Source organism: Gopherus evgoodei, unplaced genomic scaffold, assembly GCF_007399415.2.
Source record: "Gopherus evgoodei ecotype Sinaloan lineage unplaced genomic scaffold, rGopEvg1_v1.p scaffold_51_arrow_ctg1, whole genome shotgun sequence".
In the NCBI taxonomy this organism is placed as follows: Eukaryota; Metazoa; Chordata; order Testudines; family Testudinidae; genus Gopherus; species Gopherus evgoodei.
In genome coordinates, this window is record NW_022060072.1 from 1,079,780 (window position 1) to 1,100,725 (window position 20,946).

At 66.2% G+C, this 20,946-nt stretch overlaps 1 protein-coding gene across 6 annotated transcripts in view; it reads left to right on the plus strand.

Annotated features, from left to right (window-relative positions):
- Window positions 1-2,473: 2,473 nt before the first annotated feature.
- MINK1 (misshapen like kinase 1) overlaps window positions 2,474-20,946 on the plus strand; it is a 77,515-nt gene continuing 59,042 nt past the window's right edge. For 3 of the 6 annotated variants that reach the window (XR_003998296.1, XR_003998297.1, XM_030547052.1), the window contains exon 1: window positions 2,474-2,580. Coding sequence is in view for 4 of the 6 variants with exons in the window: in XM_030547052.1 (XP_030402912.1) it covers window positions 2,524-2,580 (57 nt within the window). In the remaining 2 variants the exon portion in view is untranslated. The remainder of the gene's footprint in view (window positions 2,581-20,946) is intronic. The other 3 variants (XM_030547054.1, XM_030547057.1, XM_030547058.1) reach the window with 1 other exon arrangement.

Consider the following 20,946-nt stretch of genomic DNA (forward strand, 5'->3'; position numbering starts at 1 on the left):
TATGTGTATGTGTGTGTCTGTGTAGGTGTATAGGTGTATGCACTGTGTGGGGGGTGTACAGGTGTGTGTCTCTGTGTAGGTGTATAGGTACGGGTGTGTGCACACACTGTGTGTATGTGTGTGTCTGGGTAGGTGTACGCACTGTGTGTGTGGGGGTGTATACACACCCTGAGTGCCCCCCACTGGCATGTTTTCCCCGGGGGGGGTGAGATGAAAAGGCCCCCTCGTTTTGCGAGCTCCGTCCTAGCCCCAGAGGAGCGTGTGGCCAGGGACGGCGGAGACTGCCGCGGATTCGGGCACTCGGGGCCGGGCGTGTGAGGGAGACGGGCGCCATGGGCACGTGGCATTACGTGGCCGTGGGAGGAGGAAGCGGCTGGCGGGCAGAGGGGAAGAAGCCCAGGGCGGGGATAGTGGAGCCGGCCGTCCCCGGGGCCAGGGTCCGTGCCGTCCCCGGCACAATGGCCCTAGGCGGATGCTGCAGGCCGGGGCCCATGCTGGCCCTGCTGCCCCCCGGCAGCACTGGGGTGGGGAGGATGCAGTAGCAGGGGGCTCCATGGGGGCGTGTGCCCCCTGCGGTCAGCGCGTGGCACCGGGGACGCTGCACGAGAGAGATGCCACCTGCCCAGAGCAGCCCCACGCTCCAGCCCTGGCTGCTGTGGGATCCTGCAAGAGACAGGAACCGGGGCAGGGAAGTGGGGCTCCGCGGGGGGCACTCACCCCCCTCCGGTGAGCAGCTGCGAAGGGGAGCCAGGCTGGTGCCAGGCCGGTGCGTCCTGCTCCACGCTGGGCTCCGCGTTGGCGCCAGGATCTTTTCTGCTTGGCGTGAAAATTATGTCGGATGCGCATTAGCTGACAAAAAAATGGGAGACCCCCCAGCCCCCAACATTGCGTGGCTCCTGCCCAATCTACACGCCAACGCCCAGCCGAGTAAAACTGAGCCAGAGGGGCCAGGCCCCTGCCCCATTCCCTGCCCCCCGAGCCAGCCAGTCCCTGCCCTGGGGCCGGGTGGGAGCCGGCACCCCCCAGAGGGGACAGGCCCCTGCCCCATTCCCTGCCCCCCGAGCCAGCCAGTCCCTGCCCTGGGGCCGGTGGGAGCCGGCACCCCCCAGAGGGGACAGGCCCCTGCCCCATTCCCTGCCCCCCGAGCCAGCCAGTCCCTGCCCTGGGGCCGGGTGGGAGCCGGCGCCCCCTAGAGGGGACAGGCCCCTGCCCCATTCCCTGCCCCCCGAGCCAGCCAGTCCCTGCCCTGGGGCCAGGTGGGAGCCGGTGCCCCCCAGAGGGGACAGGCCCCTGCCCCATTCCCTGCCCCCCGAGCCAGCCAGTCCCTGCCCTGGGGCCAGGTGGGAGCCGGTGCCCCCCAGAGGGGACAGGCCCCTGCCCCATTCCCTGCCCCCCGAGCCAGCCAGTCCCTGCCCTGGGGCCGGGTGGGAGCCGGCGCCCCCCAGAGGGGACAGGCCCCTGCCCCATTCCCTGCCCCCTGTGCCAGCCAGTCCCTGCCCTGGGGCTGGGTGGGAGCCGGCGCCCCCTAGAGGGGACAGGCCCCTGCCCCATTCCCCGCCCCCCTGAGCCAGCCAGTCCCTGCCCTGGGGCCGGTGGGAGTCAGTGCCCCCTAGAGGGGACAGGCCCCTGCCCCATTCCCTGCCCCCCTGAGCCAGCCAGTCCCTGCCCTGGGGCCGGTGGGAGCCGGCGCCCCCTAGAGGGGACAGGCCCCTGCCCCATTCCCTGCCCCCCTGTGAAGTCCTCAACCTAGTGGGGAGACCCCCCCCTTTCCTGCCCCCCACTCAAGAACAGGCCCCGCCCCTTCAGACCACCCCTCCCCCACCAGGATCAAGCCCCGCCCCCTCCCCCCGACACAGGTTTGAGCCCCTCCCTGTTCTGACCATAGGCCCCGCCCACAGAGCCCACCCCTCCCAATCAGCTCCTCCTCCTCAGACCGCCCCTGCCCCTCAGAAACAGGCCCCTCCCCGCTCTAGACCGAGGCCCCGCCCCCCAGCAGGTGAAAAAGGCGGGAACAGCCGCCTCGCGCCCTGTTCGCCCTCACAGCCCCTCCCCGCGCGTGCTCCGCCTGCCCCGCCCTTAGCCTCGTCTCCCACCCGGCGCATGCGTAAACGAAGCGCGGCCCATCCCGGTCGGCTCCTCCCTCGCGCATGCGCGGGCCTTCCACTTTGCCAGACGCACGCGCGGGCCTCGTTTTCCTTTGACTGGCGCTGACGCGCACGCGCCTTGCGCCGCTTTCCCCTCGCGCCCCTCCTCTCTCCACGCACGCGCGTCCGCCTCGCTGTCCGCCACCCCCCCACGCGCATGCGCCGACCCGTGACCCTCTTCCGCCTCACGTGCCGCCCGGCCGGGGGTGGGCGCAGGCGCAGGCGCGGCGCGCGCCCAACCGCCCTCCCCCGGCCGCGCCTGCGCAGTGCGGCGGGGCTCGGCGGCCGCTGTCAGTCGGTGCGGCGGAGCCCGGCGCCGGGTCCATGAGGCCGCAGTGAGGAGCCGGCCAGGCCCCGCCCCGCCCCGCCCGCCCCGGCCATGGCCGACCCGGCCCCCGCCCGCAGCCTGGATGACATCGACCTCTCCGCCCTCAGGGTAAGGGGGAGGGGCCGGGGCCGCGCCGGGCAGCGGGGGCGTGACGTCAGGGGGGGCTCCCATCCCCCATATCGCTCTGCCGGGGGGGGGCTCGGGGGCTCCCCATCCCCCATATCGCTCTGCCGGGGGGGTACTCGGGGGGATCCCCCCCACGTCGCTCTGCCGGGGGTGGGACTCGGGGGGATCCCCCCCATTCGCTCTGCCGGGGGGAGGGACTCGGGGGATCCCATCCCCCATCCCCCATATCGCTCTGCCGGGGGGGGGCTCGGGGGCTCCCCATCCCCCATCCCCCATATCGCTCTGCCGGGGGGGGCTCGGGGGGGCTCCCATCCCCCATCCCCCATATCGCTCTGCCGGGGGGGGCTCGGGGGGGCTCCCATCCCCCATCCCCCATATCGCTCTGCCGGGGGGGGCTCGGGGGCCCCCTCCCATCCCCCATATCGCTCTGCCGGGGGGGGGCTCGGGGGCTCCCCCCATCCCCCATATCGCTCTGCCGGGGGGGGCTCGGGGGGGGCTCCCATCCCCCATATCGCTCTGCCGGGGGGGGCTGGGGGGGCTCCCCCCATCCCCCTCTGCCGGGGGGGGCTCGGGGGCTCCCCCCATCCCCCATATCGCTCTGCCGGGGGGGGCTCGGGAGATCCCCCATCCCCCATATCGCTCTGCCGGGGGGGGCTCGGGGGCTCCCTCCCATCCCCCTCTGCCGGGGGGGGCTCGGGGGCTCCCCCTATCCCCCATATCGTTCTGCCGGGGGGGTACTCGGGGGGATCCCCCCCACGTCGCTCTGCCGGGGGTGGGACTCGGGGGGATCCCCCCCATTCGCTCTGCCGGGGGTGGGACTCGGGGGGATCCCCCCATTCGCTCTGCCGGGGGTGGGACTCGGGGGGATCCCCCCATTCGCTCTGCCGGGGGTGGGACTCGGGGGGATCCCCCCCCATGTCGCTCTGCCGGGGGTGGGACTCGGGGGGATCCCCCCCATTCGCTCTGCCGGGGGTGGGACTCGGGGGGATCCCCCCATATCGCTCTGCCGGGAGGGACTCGGGGAATCCCCCCCACGTCGCTCTGCCGGGGGTGGGACTTGGGGGATCTCCCCCCCCACGTCGCTCTGCCGGGGGGGTGGGACTCGGGGGGATCCCCCCCATTCGCTCTGCCGGGGGGTGGGACTCTGGGGATCCCCCCGGAGGAGGGGGCAGACCCAGGCACTCCCCATGGTTAAATAGGGGTGCGGGGTGGGGGCCGCTCCCAGGATAAACCCCAAGTCACCCACACACCCCCCGTGGCTGCTGCAGGAGCCAAGTTCCCTTCACATAATGTCTGTGTCGTCCCCCTTCTCTGGTCCTGCTGCTTCCCTTCGCCCACTGGGCTCAGCCCCTCATCCGCACCTGTCCACCGCCCTATATCCTCCCCCCCGCAATGACCCTCGCTCCCCGTTCGCCAGCCCCCTCCCGTCGTCATTGCATTTCCCCTGACTCACTGAGTCCCCCCAGTGTCGCTGCAGTGACTCTGCCGCCCCGATCCGCTGCCGTTTTCCCCTTCATCACTGCCGCGACCCTGATTCCCTGGTCTCCTCCCCGCCCCCGGCCCAGCGTGGCTGCCGTGACCCTGATTCCCTGGTCCCCCCACCCAGCGTGGCTCCCGCGACCCTGATTCCCTGGTCTCCTCCCCGCCCCCGGCCCAGCGTGGCTGCGGTGACCCTGATTCCCTGGTCCCCCCACCCAGCATGGCTGCGGTGACCCTGATTCCCTGGTCAACTCCCCGCCCCCGGCCCAGCGTGGCTGCGGTGACCCTGATTCCCTGGTCCCCCCACCCAGCATGGCTGCGGTGACCCTGATTCCCTGGTCTCCTCCCCGCCCCCGGCCCAGCGTGGCTGCGGTGACCCTGATTCCCTGGTCCCCCCACCCAGCGTGGCTGCGGTGACCCTGATTCCCTGGTCTCCTCCCCGCCCCCGGCTCAGCGTGGCTGCGGTGACCCTGATTCCCTGGTCTCCTCCCCGCCCCCGGCCCTGCGTGGCTCCCGCGACCCTGATTCCCTGGTCTCCTCCCCGCCCCCGGCCCAGCGTGGCTGCGGTGACCCTGATTCCCTGGTCCCCCCACCCAGCGTGGCAGCGGTGACCCTGATTCCCTGGTCTCCTCCCCGCCCCCGGCCCAGCGTGGCAGCGGTGACCCTGATTCCCTGGTCCCCCCACCCAGCGTGGCAGCGGTGACCCTGATTCCCTGGTCCCCCCACCCAGCGTGGCAGCGGTGACCCTGATTCCCTGGTCCCCCCACCCAGCGTGGCTGCGGTGACCCTGATTCCCTGGTCCCCCCACCCAGCGTGGCAGCGGTGACCCTGATTCCCTGGTCCCCCCACCCAGCATGGCTGCGGTGACCCTGATTCCCTGGTCAACTCCCCTCCCCCGGCCCAGCGTGGCTGCGGTGACCCTGATTCCCTGGTCCCCCCACCCAGCGTGGCTGCGGTGACCCTGATTCCCTGGTCTCCTCCCCGCCCCCGGCCCAGCGTGGCTGTGGTGACCCTGATTCCCTGGTCCCCCCACCCAGCGTGGCTGCGGTGACCCTGATTCCCTGGTCTCCTCCCCGCCCCCGGCCCAGCGTGGCTGCGGTGACCCTGATTCCCTGGTCTCCTCCCCGCCCCCGGCCCAGCGTGGCTCCCGCGACCCTGATTCCCTGGTCTCCTCCCCGCCCCCGGCCCAGCGTGGCTGCGGTGACCCTGATTCCCTGGTCCCCCCACCCAGCGTGGCTGCGGTGACCCTGATTCCCTGGTCTCCTCCCCGCCCCCGGCCCAGCGTGGCAGCGGTGACCCTGATTCCCTGGTCCCCCCACCCAGCGTGGCAGCGGTGACCCTGATTCCCTGGTCCCCCCACCCAGCGTGGCAGCGGTGACCCTGATTCCCTGGTCCCCCCACCCAGCGTGGCTGCGGTGACCCTGATTCCCTGGTCCCCCCACCCAGCGTGGCAGCGGTGACCCTGATTCCCTGGTCTCCTCCCCGCCCCCGGCCCAGCGTGGCTCCCGCGACCCTGATTCCCTGGTCAACTCCCCGCCCCCGGCCCAGCGTGGCTGCGGTGACCCTGATTCCCTGGTCCCCCCACCCAGCGTGGCTGCTGTGACCCTGATTCCCTGGTCTCCTCCCCGCCCCCGGCCCAGCGTGGCTGCGGTGACCCTGATTCCCTGGTCCCCTCCCCGCCCCCGCGTGGCTGCTGTGACCCTGATTCCCTGGTCTCCCCCACTGCCCCCGGCCCAGCGTGGCTGCCGCGACCCTGATTCCCTGGTCTCCTCCCCGCCCCCGGCCCAGCGTGGCTGCGGTGACCCTGATTCCCTGTTCCCCCCACCCAGCGTGGCAGCGGTGACCCTGATTCCCTGGTCTCCTCCCCGCCCCCGGCCCAGCGTGGCTGCGGTGACCCTGATTCCCTGGTCTCCCCCCCGGCCCAGCGTGGCTGCTGTGACCCTGATTCCCTGGTCCCCCCACCCAGCATGGCTGCTGTGACCCTGATTCCCTGGTCTCCCCCACTGCCCCCGGCCCAGCGTGGCTGCGGTGACCCTGATTCCCTGGTCCCCCCACCCAGCGTGGCAGCGGTGACCCTGATTCCCTGGTCTCCTCCCCGCCCCCGGCCCAGCGTGGCTGCGGTGACCCTGATTCCCTGGTCCCCCCACCCAGCGTGGCAGCGGTGACCCTGATTCCCTGGTCTCCTCCCCGCCCCCGGCCCAGCGTGGCTGCGGTGACCCTGATTCCCTGGTCTCCCCCCCGGCCCAGCGTGGCTGCTGTGACCCTGATTCCCTGGTCCCCCCACCCAGCATGGCTGCTGTGACCCTGATTCCCTGGTCTCCCCCACTGCCCCCGGCCCAGCGTGGCTGCGGTGACCCTGATTCCCTGGTCCCCCCACCCAGCGTGGCAGCGGTGACCCTGATTCCCTGGTCTCCTCCCCGCCCCCGGCCCAGCGTGGCTGCGGTGACCCTGATTCCCTGGTCCCCCCACCCAGCGTGGCTGCGGTGACCCTGATTCCCTGGTCTCCTCCCCGCCCCCGGCCCAGCGTGGCTGCGGTGACCCTGATTCCCTGGTCCCCCCACCCAGCATGGCAGCGGTGACCCTGATTCCCTAGTCCCCCCACCCAGCGTGGCTGCGGTGACCCTGATTCCCTGGTCCCCCCACCCAGCGTGGCTGCGGTGACCCTGATTCCCTGGTCCCCCCACCCAGCGTGGCTGCCGCGTCCCTGATTCCCTGGTCTCCCTCCCGCCCCCGGCCCAGCGTGGCTCCCGCAACCCTGATTCCCTGGTCTCCCCACCCAGCGTGGCAGCGGTGACCCTGATTCCCTGGTCTCCTCCCCGCCCCCGGCCCAGCGTGGCAGCGGTGACCCTGATTCCCTGGTCAACTCCCCGCCCCCGGCCCAGCGTGGCTGCGGTGACCCTGATTCCCTGGTCCCCCCACCCAGCGTGGCTGCGGTGACCCTGATTCCCTGGTCCCCCAGCCCAGCGTGGCTGCTGTGACCCTGATTCCCTGGTCTCCTCCCCGCCCCAGCGTGGCTGCCGCGACCCTGATTCCCTGGTCCCCCCACCCAGCGTGGCTGCTGTGACCCTGATTCCCTGGTCTCCCCCCCTGCCCCCGGCCCAGCGTGGCTGCGGTGACCCTGATTCCCTGGTCCCCCGGCCCAGCGTGGCTGCGGTGACCCTGATTCCCTGGTCTCCCCCCCCTCCTCCAGCGTGGCTGCGATGACCCTGATTCCCTGGTCCCCTTCCCCGGCCCAGCGTGGCTGCGATGACCCTGATTCCCTGGTCTCCCTCCCTCTCCCCCAGCGTGGCTGCGGTGACCCTGATTCCCTGGTCTCCCCCCCCTCCTCCAGCGTGGCTGCGATGACCCTGATTCCCTGGTCTCCCTCCCCCTCCCCCAGCGTGGCTGCGGTGATTTCCTGGTTCCCCGGCCCAGCGTGGCTGCGGTGGCCCTGATTCCCTGGTCTCCTGCCCCCCCACCCAGCGTGGCTGCGATGACCCTGATTCCCTGGTCCCCCCTCTCCCCCAGCGTGGCTGCGGTGACCCTGATTCCCTGGTCTCCCCCCCCTCCTCCAGCGTGGCTGCCGCGACCCTGATTCCCTGGTCTCCCCCCCCTCCTCCAGCGTGGCTGCGATGACCCTGATTCCCTGGTCTCCCCCTCTCCCCCAGCGTGGCTGCGGTGACCCTGATTCCCTGGTCTCCCCCCCCTCCTCCAGCGTGGCTGCCGCGACCCTGATTCCCTGGTCTCCCCCCCCTCCTCCAGCGTGGCTGCGGTGACCCTGATTCCCTGGTCTCCCTCCCCCTCCCCCAGCGTGGCTGCGGTGACCCTGATTCCCTGGTCTCCCCCCCGTCCTCCAGCGTGGCTGCGGTGACCCTGATTCCCTGGTCTCCCTCCCCCTCCCCCAGCGTGGCTGCGGTGACCCTGATTCCCTGGTCTCCCCCCCGTCCTCCAGCGTGGCTGCGGTGACCCTGATTCCCTGGTCTCCCTCCCCCTCCCCCAGCATGGCTGCGGTGATTTCCTGGTTCCCCGGCCCAGCGTGGCTGCGGTGGCCCTCATTCCCTGGTCTCCCTCCCCCTCCCCCAGCGTGGCTGCGATGATTCCCTGCTCCCCCGCCCAGCGTGGCTGCGATGACCCTGATTCCCTGGTCTCCCCCCTTCTCACCCAGCGTGGCTGCGATGACCCTGATTCCCTGGTCTCCCCCCCCTCACCCAGCGTGGCTGTGGTGATTTCCTGGTTCCCCGGCCCAGCGTGGCTGCGGTGGCCCTGATTCCCTGGTCTCCCTCCCCCCCTCACCCAGCGTGGCTGTGGTGATTTCCTGGTTCCCCGGCCCAGCGTGGCTGCGGTGGCCCTGATTCCCTGGTCTCCTGCCCCCCCACCCAGCGTGGCTGCGGTGACCCTGACTCTTTGTTCTCCCCCTTTGCTCTCCTCCCCACTGGCGTCCCCCCATCTCTGCAATGATCTCACTCGCTCTTCCCCACACATGCTGCTGCGTTACCCTGTTCTCTCCTCCCCCATCTCTCCTGTTTCACCGCCCAGCCACTGCATTAGGAAGCGGTGCAGGGAGCTGGCTCGGGGCAGAGTGGGCAGCTGTTGCTGCAGTGCTTCACAGCAGAGCATGGGCATGGATCATGGGGTCACTGTCCTGGCCCACGTTAACCTGCTAGGCCCCAAATCCGATTTTCAAATGTTTAATAACCGGCTCCGTCTTGGCGTATGAACCTCTGCAGTGCCGGGCTGGTGGTAAACCGCCCTCAACCAACCCCCCACGCTGCCAGCGCCCGCCTGTGGGAACAGTGACTCTGACGTCCCCGGCTCCGTTAGTGCTAATGAGCAGGCGTTCTTTAGGCCATCGCCACAAAACCTTGGCAGTGCAGAGCGGCGGCTCTGCTTGGGATTGAGGCGAGCTGGTGAATAGTGATTAGCCGGTCGTGCCAGGGGTTTCATGCAGCGGTGCAGAGCAGCGGAGCATTCCTTCCCTCGACCTTGCTACCACCTCTTGGGGAAGGGGGTTACATACGCCAATGGGAGAACCCCTCCTGGCGGGGTAGGTAGTGTCTATGCAGAAGTGGTACCAGTGTAGCTCGATATAGTTATACCAGCGTAATCACCTGTAATAACAACGGCTAAGGCTTTTCATCCGTCGAGCATTACCCCCATTTTACAGATGGGGAAACCGAGGCAGAGAGTGGGTATGCTGCTTATCAAAGGTCACCTAACAGATCTGTGTCAGAGCTGGGAATAGACAGTCTCCCAGTGCTCTATCCAAGGCAACGCTGCTTTTCTACCGGTATAATTCGATCTGGTGCCTGTATAAAATCAGTGGCAGTCCCAAAGTCCCTGGCAAAGCCTTTTTTTGTTTTGTACAGGAATCATAGTTTATAACTGCGTTTACTAGGCACAAACCCGAGATGTCTGCTGCAGGTTGGCCTGCACTGTGAATTCTCGCCTCCGTCAGCAGAACCGCTCCGGGAGCCAAGCTGCGGAGTGCTGTGGAATGTGATTACATCTCTTTTCAAACCACCCTCTATCTCCCAGACGAACGAACGAGGCGGGTTTCGTAACACTGGCTCTGTGCAGATGTCACTGCTGGTGGGTGGGTGGAAGTTGTTCCCAGCTTGCTTCAGTCTCTGTCCTTCCCAGAGGATCCCCAGTGCCTCTCTGTGTTATTTATTCAGATGGTCGTAGTCAGGGACCCCACTGATCACACTGTCTCTCCATGGGGAGAAAATACCTGGTACCAGGGCACTCTTTACTCTATCTGGAAGGCAGTGGCTGGCAGGCAAAGCCAGGCACGCTCATGCTAGAAACAAGGCACAGGTTTTGTACAATGTGGCTGACTAACCATTGGCCCAAACTGCCTGCTGCAGTGGTAGATTCTCCATCTCTTGATGGCTTCCGATCCAGCCCGCGTGCCTTTCTGGATGAGCTGTGTTGCGAGCGGTTGGGCTCAAAGGGGGTAACTGTGTGGAATTCTCTGGCTTGTGCCATCCGGGAGTCAGACTAGCGAGCTGATAGTTCCTCCCGGCCTGTGACAGGTGCTGGGTGCTGCACAAGCAGCGAAAAAAACAGCCTTCGGGCGAGGTGACGTGGAATGAAAATGGAAGTCAGCGCATTGAAAACTGACCAACGGAAATACACTGTGGACTGCATTTTAAAAGCATGTGGAGTTCAGTGCCACAAGAGGCCAAGAGTTTAGCGGGATTTAAACAAACGATCAGACGTTTTTTAGTAAGGATTAGAAAGAAAAGCAAGAGTTAGACTCTCGTTCTTCAGGGCGCAAGCACGACTCGTCGTCTGTGTAACAGGCAGGTTATCCCAAGGCTGAAGGGTTTCTTGTAACAGCTGTCGGAGACAGGCTCCGGGCTGAGCAGACCCTGGTTCTGGCAGTTCTTATGCTGATAGAAATTGCGGAGCCAGTAGGGTGGAATGCAACAATTGCAGTGTTTTAGGACAGGAAGTGACGAATTTCTTATCTGATTGGAAGTGCAGGGGCTGGGCATGGTGCATTTCTGGAGCAAAGCCCTGGTATGCCTCAGCCTTTACTAAACGGCAACCGAAGCACAGAATCTGCTCGTCCCATCTGCTTTGCCTAGATTCATAGAGGAAAGCCAGAAGAGACTATTAGATAATCTAGTACGTTACTGACACAAGAATTTCACCCAGATCCCCGTGTATTGCGCTAAAGCGTCTTCCAGAGAGGTGGGAAGGCGGCAAGCGAAGGAAAATCCACCCCTGCCCTGGGGGCCTTGTTTCAATGGTTAATCACTGGCGCTGTGGCAAGCGCATGCCTTATTTCTAATGGGCATTTGCATGGCTTTCGCCTCCAGCTGTTTACTCCCCATGGAGGTACTTACTGACCGTGGTTAGTGTCTCTGGTAAGCTGAAGACTGCGAGCTGCTTTGGGAGCTGTGTTTGCCAGCTCGGGAATCCTCCTCATAGCTCGTGTGTAACATGCGGATGCGAGCGCTGGACACGGTATCGCTGCCATGCACTGGGAGCGCATGGCTGACGTCTCTGGGTTTCCCGAAGGGCCACGTTCCCGCCCTGCCAGCGGGGATGGGGTCTTCATTTCACTCCTTGGATTCTGCCTTACGGGTCTGAGCGGTGACTGGGGGGGTGGGATAGCTCAGTGGTTTGAGCATTGGCCTGCTAAACCCAGGGGTGTGAGTTCAATGGGGGGGGGGTGCTTAGGGATCTGGGGCAAAATCAGTACTTGGTCCTGCTAGTGAAGGCAGGGGGCTGGACTCAACGACCTTTGCAGCTTCGGATTGAAGTGTGTGTGGGTGGGTGAGAACTAATGCCCATGTGTGTCCCGTCTGGCTGCCCGAACTGGAATCACTGCCCCAGCCGCACCAGGAAGTCTTCCCATGGGTGTGTTCAGAACTGGAGTGCAGACGTGGGGCTGGGGTCTGCGTGGAAAGGCCTTCTCTGAGTGGGACTAGAGCAGGGGGAGGGACAGCTCTGTGGTTTGAGCATTGGCCTGCTAAGTCCAGGGTTGGGAGTTCAATCCTTGAGGGGACCATTTAGGGATCTGGGGCAAAAATCTGTCTGGGGGTTGGTCCTGCTTTGAGCAGGGGGTTTACTAGATACCTCCTGAGGTCCCTTCCAACCCTGAGGTTCCATGGTTCATGGAGGGACCGGCTAGTCTGACCCCCTGTACAGGACAGGCCCTGAGTGGATCCCTGTGTGAACGGAGCAGATCTCTTAGAAAAACTTCCCACTCTCCGCCCATGCGCCGATGGCCAGAAGCTGGGGCTGGCTGGATCACTCAGTAATGCCTTGGTCTTGCGTTGGTTTCCAGCGCGTTGGTCGGGTTAGACCATGCACTGCTAGGCTGCCGAGCCCGCTGGTAAACATTTGTGCCCCGTCTAGGTGCTTATAGACTGTGATCAAGCCGCCCCTTTGAGCCAGCTCCTGTCGTCTCCCATAGGGCAGGCTTTCCCTTCCGCCATGGGGAAACTGAGGCCTGGAGAGATGCGGTGACTTGCCCACCTGTGACATGGGGCTAAGAACACTTCTCTTGTCTATTTAGCTTGTGAGCTTCTGGAGATGGGCTGTCTCTCTTTGTGAGCCTGGCACAGGCTTTGGTATGCCAGTCTCGCTCTGAAAGAATGGCCTCTGTGCGGTGTCCAGGACAGCGGGCGGGTGGCTTGAAGACTGGCCCCCGCCCCAGATGCAGCTGCATCGCCCTCAGACGGGAGCGGCTGCTGAGTGTGACACAAAGCCAAGGCCCTGTGCTGCAGCTGCTGGCTCCGTGTCGCTCCGCCTGCGTCAGCTCGGCCCCAGGCCGTGCGCCTGCGGGCTGAAGCCCGGAGCCGGTTGCTAGGTAGGACTTGTTGACTGCAGTGTGTGGCTTTGAATCGGAGGCTCTTTTCTTGTGCGTTCGACACCTTCGTGTTCTTGTTGCTTCTGTCCTTGAACGGGCGTCACGTGGCTCCCGCTCACAGCTGCTGGGAAGGAAGAGAGCGAGCTAATAAGGGCTTTTAATGTCTGTTCCTGACAAGCGCCCCAGAAAACACGCCCGGCCCCTGCTGCTCCAACGGCCCAGCGCTGCCAAAAAATCCACTTCAGAAACAGCTTTTGTATTCTCCTTGTCCTGGCCGAGACGTGGGGGGCCCTGGCTGTGCTGAGCGCTACCCGGAGGCCCCCACCTCCCCCGACTGAAATTGGGGGGCGCTGCCCGGTGCCTCCCGCTCCACGAACGAGACTGGGGGACACTGGCCGGCGCCTGCCCCCTCCACAACTGAGACTAGGGGGGCCCTGGCTGTGCTGAGCACTACCCGGATGCCCCCACCTGCCTTGACTGAGATTGGGGGGTGCTGGCCCGTGCCTCCTTGCTCCACGAATGAGATTGGGGGAGTACTGCCCGCTGCCTTCCCCCTCCATGACCGAGATTGGGGGACACTGGCCGGCGCCTCCCCCGTCCACGACCGAGACTAGGGGGGCCTGGCTGTGCTGAGCGCTACCCAGAGGCCCCCACTTCCCCTGACCGAGATTGGGGGAGCACTGCCCGCTGCCTTCCCCCTCCATGACCGAGACTGGGGGACACTGGCCGGCGCCTTCCCCCGCCACAACTGAGACTAGGGGGGCCCTGGCTGTGCTGAGCACTACCCGGATGCCCCCACCTGCCTTGACTGAGATTGGGGGGTGCTGGCCGGGGGGTGCTGGCCGGCGCCTCTCCGCTCCAAGACTGAGATTGGGGGGCACTGACCGGTGCCTCCCCCCTCCACATCCGAGAAAGGCGGGGGAGCGCTGCCCGCCGCCGCCCCTCTCCCCGACCGAGATGGAGGGGGGAGCACTGCCCGCCGTCTCTCCCCTCCCTGACCGAGATTGGGAGGGAGCGCTGCCCACCGCCCCCCCCCCCCCAAGATTGGAGGGTCCTTGCCTCTGCCAGGCGCTATGTAGGACCATAGCAAGAGACATGCCCAGGTCCACCAGCAGGTCGGAGGCAGAGCTGGGTCCCATTGTCATGGAACAATCCCTGGAGAGCCGCCATGGGATCTTCAGCAGGGAAGATCTGCTGCCAATGAGCCACCTGAGGCTGGTACCGGCACCTTCTTCTGCCTCTCGGCTGGGGCCTGACGGGGCGCCTGGGGACTGCCGTAATACCCCTAATGTACAGCGCCTGGCATAGTGGGGTGCTGGGGCCTCACGGGGCGCCTGGGGGCTGTCGTAATACCCCTAACGTACAGCGCCTGGCACAGTGGGGTGCTGGGTCCTGACGGGGCGCCTGGGGACTGCCATAATACCCCTAACGTACAGCACCTGGCACAGTGGGGTGCTGGGCCCTGACGGGGCGCCTGGGGACTGCCGTAATATCCCTAACGTACAGCGCCTGGTACAGTGGGGTCCTGGGTTATGATGGGGCGCCTGGGGACTGCCGTAATACCCCTAACGTACAGTGCCTGGCACAGTGGGGTGCTGGGCCCTGACGGGGCGCCTGGGGACTGCCGTAATATCCCTAATGTACAGCGCCTGGTACAGTGGGGTCCTGGGTTCTGATGGGGCGCCTGGGGACTGCTGTAATACCCCTAACGTACAGCACCTGGCACAGTGGGGTCCTGGGTTCTGATGGGGCGCCTGGGGACTGCTGTAATACCCCTAACGTACAGCACCTGGCACAGTGGGGTGCTGGGCCCTGACGGGGCGCCTGGGAACTGCCGTAATACCCCTAATGTACAGCACCTGGCACAGTGGGGTGCTGGGCCCTGACGGGGCGCCTGGGAACTGCCGTAATATCCCTAACGTACAGCGCCTGGTACAGTGGGGTCCTGGGTTCTGATGGGGCGCCTGGGGACTGCTGTAATACCCCTAACGTACAGCACCTGGCACAGTGGGGTGCTGGGCCCTGACGGGGCGCCTGGGAACTGCCGTAATACCCCTAATGTACAGCACCTGGCACAGTGGGGTGCTGGGCCCTGACGGGGCGCCTGGGAACTGCCGTAATACCCCTAATGTACAGCACCTGGCACAGTGTGGTGCTGTGGTAGAAGCGTGTTGGGGGCTGGCAGAGGTGCCGCAGGGGGGAACCCAGGGTTGTGAGCAGGGGGCGGGGGTGCTTTGGGGTCGGCAGGGAGGCCGCAGGGGGTATCACGAATTCCAGCCGGCTGTCCTGCCTCTCTGGTGCGAACAGGGTGGGGTGCTTCTCGGCTCTCAGCCTGGGCTGGGCATGTCCCAACCCGCCCCAAGTCAGCGGCTGAGCAAACATCTCCCTTTTCGGAACTGCCCAGTGCTGGATTCGGTGCATTGGCCCGGGGCACGTGTCGCAGCGTGTCGTGCCGTGGGGGCTGCTCCGTGCCCCCCGGATCCCAGGCTGTGAAAGGCTCTGTGCAGAACGGTGGCTGCTGCGCTGAGCTGGGGCCCTGGACAGGTCCCTGCCTCAGGAGGGTTGTGGGGGAGGACCCCAGGTGGTGGCCCCCACGGCACCAGGCACTACACAGCCAGAGTACAGCAGTGCCCGCCCTGGAGGCAGACACCTTAGCCCCATTGTACAGACAAGGGAACCGAGGCCCAGAGACGCAGGGACTCCCCTGGGGTTCTCCCTAGATTCAGGCCAGCAGGGCCCGTTGTGATCACAGGCCGGAGGGCTGCCCCCCGATCATGCAGCCAGTCTGGAGCAGAGCTGAAAATCCCAGGTATCCGGGATGGATTTCAGGCAGCTTTCGAGGGGCCCAGACCTCTCTCTGTGGTGTGGGGCCTGACCGAGCCCACCTTCCGGCACAACCCTTCAGTTAGCTGCGCTTTCCCGATCCCCTTTTCCCCCCCCCCACACCTGCTGCGAAATGCGACCCAGCCCGTTGTGCGGTGGGCAGCGGAGCTGTGATTTGGCGCCGAGGGAGGGAGGTGCTGGCTCTCTCCCTGCTCTGCAGTGGGCCGTGGTACAAAGCAGCGCTGGGGGGCTGACTGAACAGAGGAATGGCCCTATGGGTCAGAGCAAAGGCCCATCCAGCCCAGGGTCCTGTCTGCCAACCGCGGCCACTGCCAGGCGCCCCAGAGGGAGTGAACAGAACAGGGAATCACCGAGTGACCCAGCCCCTGTCGCCCATTGCCAGGTGCTGGCAAACAGAGGCCAGGGACACCTTCCCTGCCCAGCCTGGCTAGTAGCCATCAACAGGCCCATCCTCCGGGATCTTCTCTAGTTCTTCTTTGATGCTGGAAACCTTAGTCATCAATCTGGAGCTCAGCAAAAAGCAGGATCGGGGCCTTTCCGACGCCCTGCTGTCATGGAGCGTGGGGGAGTCCGGGCCCGGCACCCCCCCACTTCTGCGATTCCCCGGGACTCTCAGCCAGGCAGTGACACAGAAGGTTTATTAGCCGACAGGAACCCGGTCTCAAGCGGGGCTTGTAGGTACAACCAGGCCCCCTCAGCCAGGTCCCTCTGGGGGGCAGGGATCTTAGACCCCAGACTTGGGGTTCCCTGCCTGCTGTGTCACATCTGCTTTCCCCCCCCATCCCTTTTCTTTGCGGCGCGGGGAGCTCCCTGCAGCGAGACCTGCTGTCTAATTAGCCGTGGAAGTGATGTTCCTTGGCTGGAAATGTGGTGACCTCCTGGTTGTCTGGGAGGGGGAGGAACAGCCCTGTGATGGGGGCGCGCGGGGGCCAGGCGATTTCCCGGCGGCTGGAGCCGGGTACGTTTGTGGTTATCGATAGCTGCCGGTGGCTCTCCCGGGACAGCGTGAGCTAGCTGTGGTCAGAGGCTCACTGAGAGCCACGGGGCGGGTGACGCGAGAGAGCCAGATCTGCCACCGAGTGCCCTTGGGCGTGTCCCTTCACTGCCGCATTCCTCAGTTTCCCCCATCTGTGCACCGAGGACAGTGATCCGCAGAGTGAAGCGCTGTGGGAGCTGTGGATGGAAAGCGCGCGGTGGCGTTAGACTTGGGGGGATCACTGCTGCATGGGGACTGGTGGGCAACGAGGAATCGTTTGGCCTGTTAACCTTGGCTGAAAGGGCCCAAGGCCGCTGGATATTCCCCCTGTGCGTGATCCCGGGTTGAAACAAGTTGCTGGAGGAGGCTGGGAGTCAGGGGCCTGGCAGCGGACTGGGTCAGGCCCCTGGACTGTAACATGGTTAAGGCTGGAAACAGTGGTGACTTTTTAAAAACATTTTGGTTCAAAAGTTGCACCTGGGGCGTGTTGAAGTTACGGTTTGGGGCGGTCAGCTCCGGCCCTGCAGAAACCGCGGCTGCGAGTCGTTGCACCTGCAGGCAGCTTTGGCCCAGCACGGCCCGGCTCACAGGAACTTGTGGGGCGCATAAAAAGTTACTCGAGGACATTTTGGCCCTCGATTTTCATACGGCCTTAAAGATCCTTGGGGGGAGGGGCTGTTTGTACAGGGCCTGGCGTGGGGGGGACCCCGACCTCGGTCTGTGCGGCTCTGGCACAGCGGGGCGCCCTGATTGCAGTGCTGTGCGGCAGCTTCGGATCTAGGCTGGGCCCTCCAGGGTGCTATCGAGATAGATAACTCCCGAGCTCTGGAGAGAACCCAGGAGTCCTGGCTCCCAGCCCCGCTCCAATCCAGCAGCCCCCACTCCCCTCCCAGAGCCTGGCAGAACCCAGGAGTCCTGGCTCCCAGCCCCCCTGCTCTGACCCACCAGCCCCCACTCCCCTCCCAGAGCCGGGGAGAGAACCCAGGAGTCCTGGCTCCCAGCCCCCCCTGCTCTGACCACCAACCCCCACTGCCCTCCCAGAGCCGGGGAGAGAACCCAGGAATCCTGGCTCCCAGCCCCGCTCCAATCCAGCAGCCCCCACTCCCCTCCCAGAGCCCAGGAGTCCTGGCTCCCAGCCCCCCTGCTCTGACCTACCAGCCCCCACTCCCCTCCCAGAGCCGGGGAGAGAACCCAGGAGTCCTGGCTCCCAGCCCCGCTCCAATCCAGCAGCCCGCACTCCCCTCCCAGAGCCGGGGAGAACCCAGGAGTCCTGGCTCCCAGCCCCCCTGCTCTGACCCACCAGCCCCCACACCCCTCCCAGAGCCGGGGAGAGAACCCAGGAGTCCTGGCTCCCAGCCGCCCTGCTCTGACCCTCCAGCCCCCACTCCCCTCCCAGAGCCGGGGAGAGAACCCAGGAGTCCTGGCTCCCAGTTCCCCCTGCTCTGACCCTCCAGCCCCTACTGCCCTCCCAGAGCCGGGGAGAGAACCCAGGAGTCCTGGCTCCCAGCCCCCCTGCTCTGACCCTCCAGCCCCCACTCCCCTCCCAGAGCTGGGGCGAGAACCCAGGAGTCCTGGCTCCCAGCCCCCCAGAGCTGCCCCTTCCTCGAATCCTAGGCTCCGGCTGCTGTCTGACTGCCATGTTGCCAGCTGGCAGGGGGTAGGGCTGATTGGGTCTGTCTGAACCTGCCTGCACTGCAGACTCCGGGCCAGGCCTGAGCCGATGGGAGGTGCGTTGTCTGGGGAGAAGGCCGGGGGGCAGGGAAGGGGTTGTGGTGTTCCAGGACGGGCCGTTCCCCGGGGTCTCTGCCCTGCATGGTGCCAGCAGCCTGTGGAGCCGGGGCTGGGTGATGGCTCTGCGAAGGGAGGCAGCTCAGAAGCCTGGGTCCCCCTAACAGGCCAGCCAGGGCTTGCTGCATCCCTGCGGCAGGCGCAGTAGGGCTGTGGGGGCTGCATTCCCCCAGCCACCCCCTTGGATGTGTTCTGAATCTCTCCCTCTCCCAGCCCGGGGGTCCCCGCTAGCTGGAGAAATGGCTGCTGACTACCGCTCTTGTGGCAGTGAGTTCCGCAGGCTCATTCAGGGGGTCGAGGGGAAGTGTGGCCCAGTGGATGGGGCACTAGCTTAGGAGATGCCAGAGCCAAGCTCAGTTTCCTGCTCTGCCACAGACTTCTTGTGCGACCCTGGACCAGTCGCTCAGCTGCGCCGTGCCTCAGTTTCCCCATGTGTACCATTTGGCTCCCTGTCATGCCAGCTATGATGCCAAATACACTGAAGAGTGAGAGTCTGTGGTGGGAACCACAGATTGATTACATGGGTCAAATCATCCTCTCCCCCCCCCCCCCCAGAAGCAGGTGCCACGTCCTTTCACCACCTCATCCTGGGGACTTCCACAGTATCACGGACTCATAGATCGTGCCCCGGGTGGTCCGTGGGGTGGTGCCCCGTTCAGTGCGACAGCCCTTCATGGGGGGCCACTCGCTCCCAGGTCAGACCCCTCCACCTCCTGGAGCCGCACCTCTCTGAGCCTCAGCATGTCTGTCTCTGCCATGGGTCCCCCCAGGGAGTCCCCTCGCTCTGGGCCCCCCCGTGGCCTCCACTCCCCTGTTCTCTAGCCCGGAGCGACTCTCCGCCAGCGTAACACAGGAGGGGTTATCGAGCGATGAACCCAGCACAGGAAATTCTCTGGGCCTCAGGCCTGGCCTGGCCTCTCCCAGCCCAGCACATCCCCGTCCCCCTGCAGCCGGGGGGCTCTGCCTGCTCCCCCTCTCCAGCCCCGAGCCCCCCTGCTTCCCAGCTGGGCATCTGATACCCCCGGCCCCAAGCCCCCTCTGTTTATTGGCTTCTCTCCAGGGAGACAGGGTCGTAAAGAGGGTGGCCTGGGCCTCATCGCCTCTCAGCCACCTCTGGCCGGTCAGGTCACCGGGGTCCTCTCCCTGCAGCCCATTGTCCCCCCACGGGCCAGAACCGGCTGTGACTCCTGAGCTGGGTCTCCAGGTCACCGATCGCTGGGGTCTCCATCCTCCAGGCCATCGGCCGGGGTCCTGAGTCCCTCTCCAGTCCTGTGTCCCAGCGAACTTCCTCTCCCCTCCCCTCGTTGAACCAGTAACACTCGGGGAAACTGAGTCCCAGCCCCTCGGCATGTGAACCGTGCCCCATAGGAAACCAAGAAACCTCCCCACTTCCTCACACACGAGTTTTGCGAATTGCCTGGGCTTGAAAGGTTCTCGTCATCCTCCCGAGCCGTGTGCGTCGGACAAACCCTCGGAGGGCTTTGTGTGCGGATGGCAGCGGGGCTTGTCCACACTCCATCCTGCGGCTGCTGGCTGCAGACAGCCCAAGGATGCGGTGCTCGCAGGGCGTGGGCGTCGGCGCCGGGGCCAGGATGTGACCCCAGCCCCGTGCTGTTCGGTACAAGCCCCTCGTCCCTCTCCGCCGCTTGCCCGTCTCGGGCTCAGGTCGGCTTTCCGCGTGTCGCTGCCAGCCCTAGGCTGTATCACACTGCCTGGGAGGGGAACGGGGGGACGTCTCTGGGGCGGGGGAGCAGGGCACTGAGCTGGGGACCCCCCCACCCGCCGGAGGAGAGGCTCCCTGTGCTCAGCCCCCTCATGGCAGCTGGGAGCGCTGTCGCCAGTGGGCTTGAGACAGCCCAGGGCCCCCTTTGGAGGCTGGCACACCCGGCATGGTGCTGGGGCAGGAGCCCAGCGGGGGCGGTGTTCTGAGGGGTGGGGGGCAAGGCCACTGGGCTGGGATCTCTTGGGGCCCCGCTGAATGCAGCGGGGGCCATGGGCCTTTCTCCGGCTCCTAGACGGGAAGCGCTGTGCAGCCCTGGAGCTCAGGTGCCTTGTGTGCAGCGCCTGGCGTGATGGGGGGCACCTGAGCTCAGGGGCTGGGTGTCTGTGCAGTGCCCGGCATGGGCCCACCCCTATCTTGGTGGGTTAGAGCAGGGGGGCTGGGAGCCAGGAGTCCTTGGTTCTCTCCCCGGCTCTGGGAGGGGAGTGGGGGCTGGTGGTCAGAGCAAGGGGCTGGGAGCCAGGACTCCTGGGTTCTCTCTCTGGCTCTGGGAGGGGAGTGGGGGCTGGTGGGTTAGAACAGGGGGGCTGGGAGCCAGGACTCCTTGGTTCTCTCCCCGGCTCTGGGAGGGGAGTGGGGGCTGGTGGTCAGAGCAGGGGGCTGGGAGCCAGGACTCCTGGGTTCTGTCCCCGGCTCTGGGAGGGGAGTGGGGGCTGGTGGGTCAGAGCAGGGGGCTGGGAGCCAGGACTCCTGGGTTCTGTCCCCGGCTCTGGGAGGGGAGTGGGGGCTGGTGGGTCAGAGCAGGGGGCTGGGAGCCAGGACTCCTGGGTTCTGTCCCCGGCTCTGGGAGGGCAGTGGGGGCTGGTGGGTCAGAGCAGGGGGGCTGGGAGCCAGGACTCCTGGGTTCGTTCCCCGGCTCTGGGAGGGGTGTGGGGGCTGGTGGGTCAGAGCAGGGGGGCCGGGAGCCAGGACTCCTGGGTTCTCTCCCTGGCTCGGGCAGGAGAGTGGGGGCTGGTGGGTTACAGCAGGGGGGCTGGGAGCCAGGACTCCTGGGTTCTCTCCCCGGCTCTGGGAGGGGAGTGGGGCTGGTGGGTCAGAGCAGGGGGGGCTGGGAGCCAGGACTCCTGGGTTCTCTCCGCGGCTCTAGGAGTGGGTGGGTTGGGGGCAGGGGGCCGTGCACTTGGATCTTCCCTTGCCCGCTCTCCTCTCTAGGTCAGGCTGTTCTCTGAGATGGGA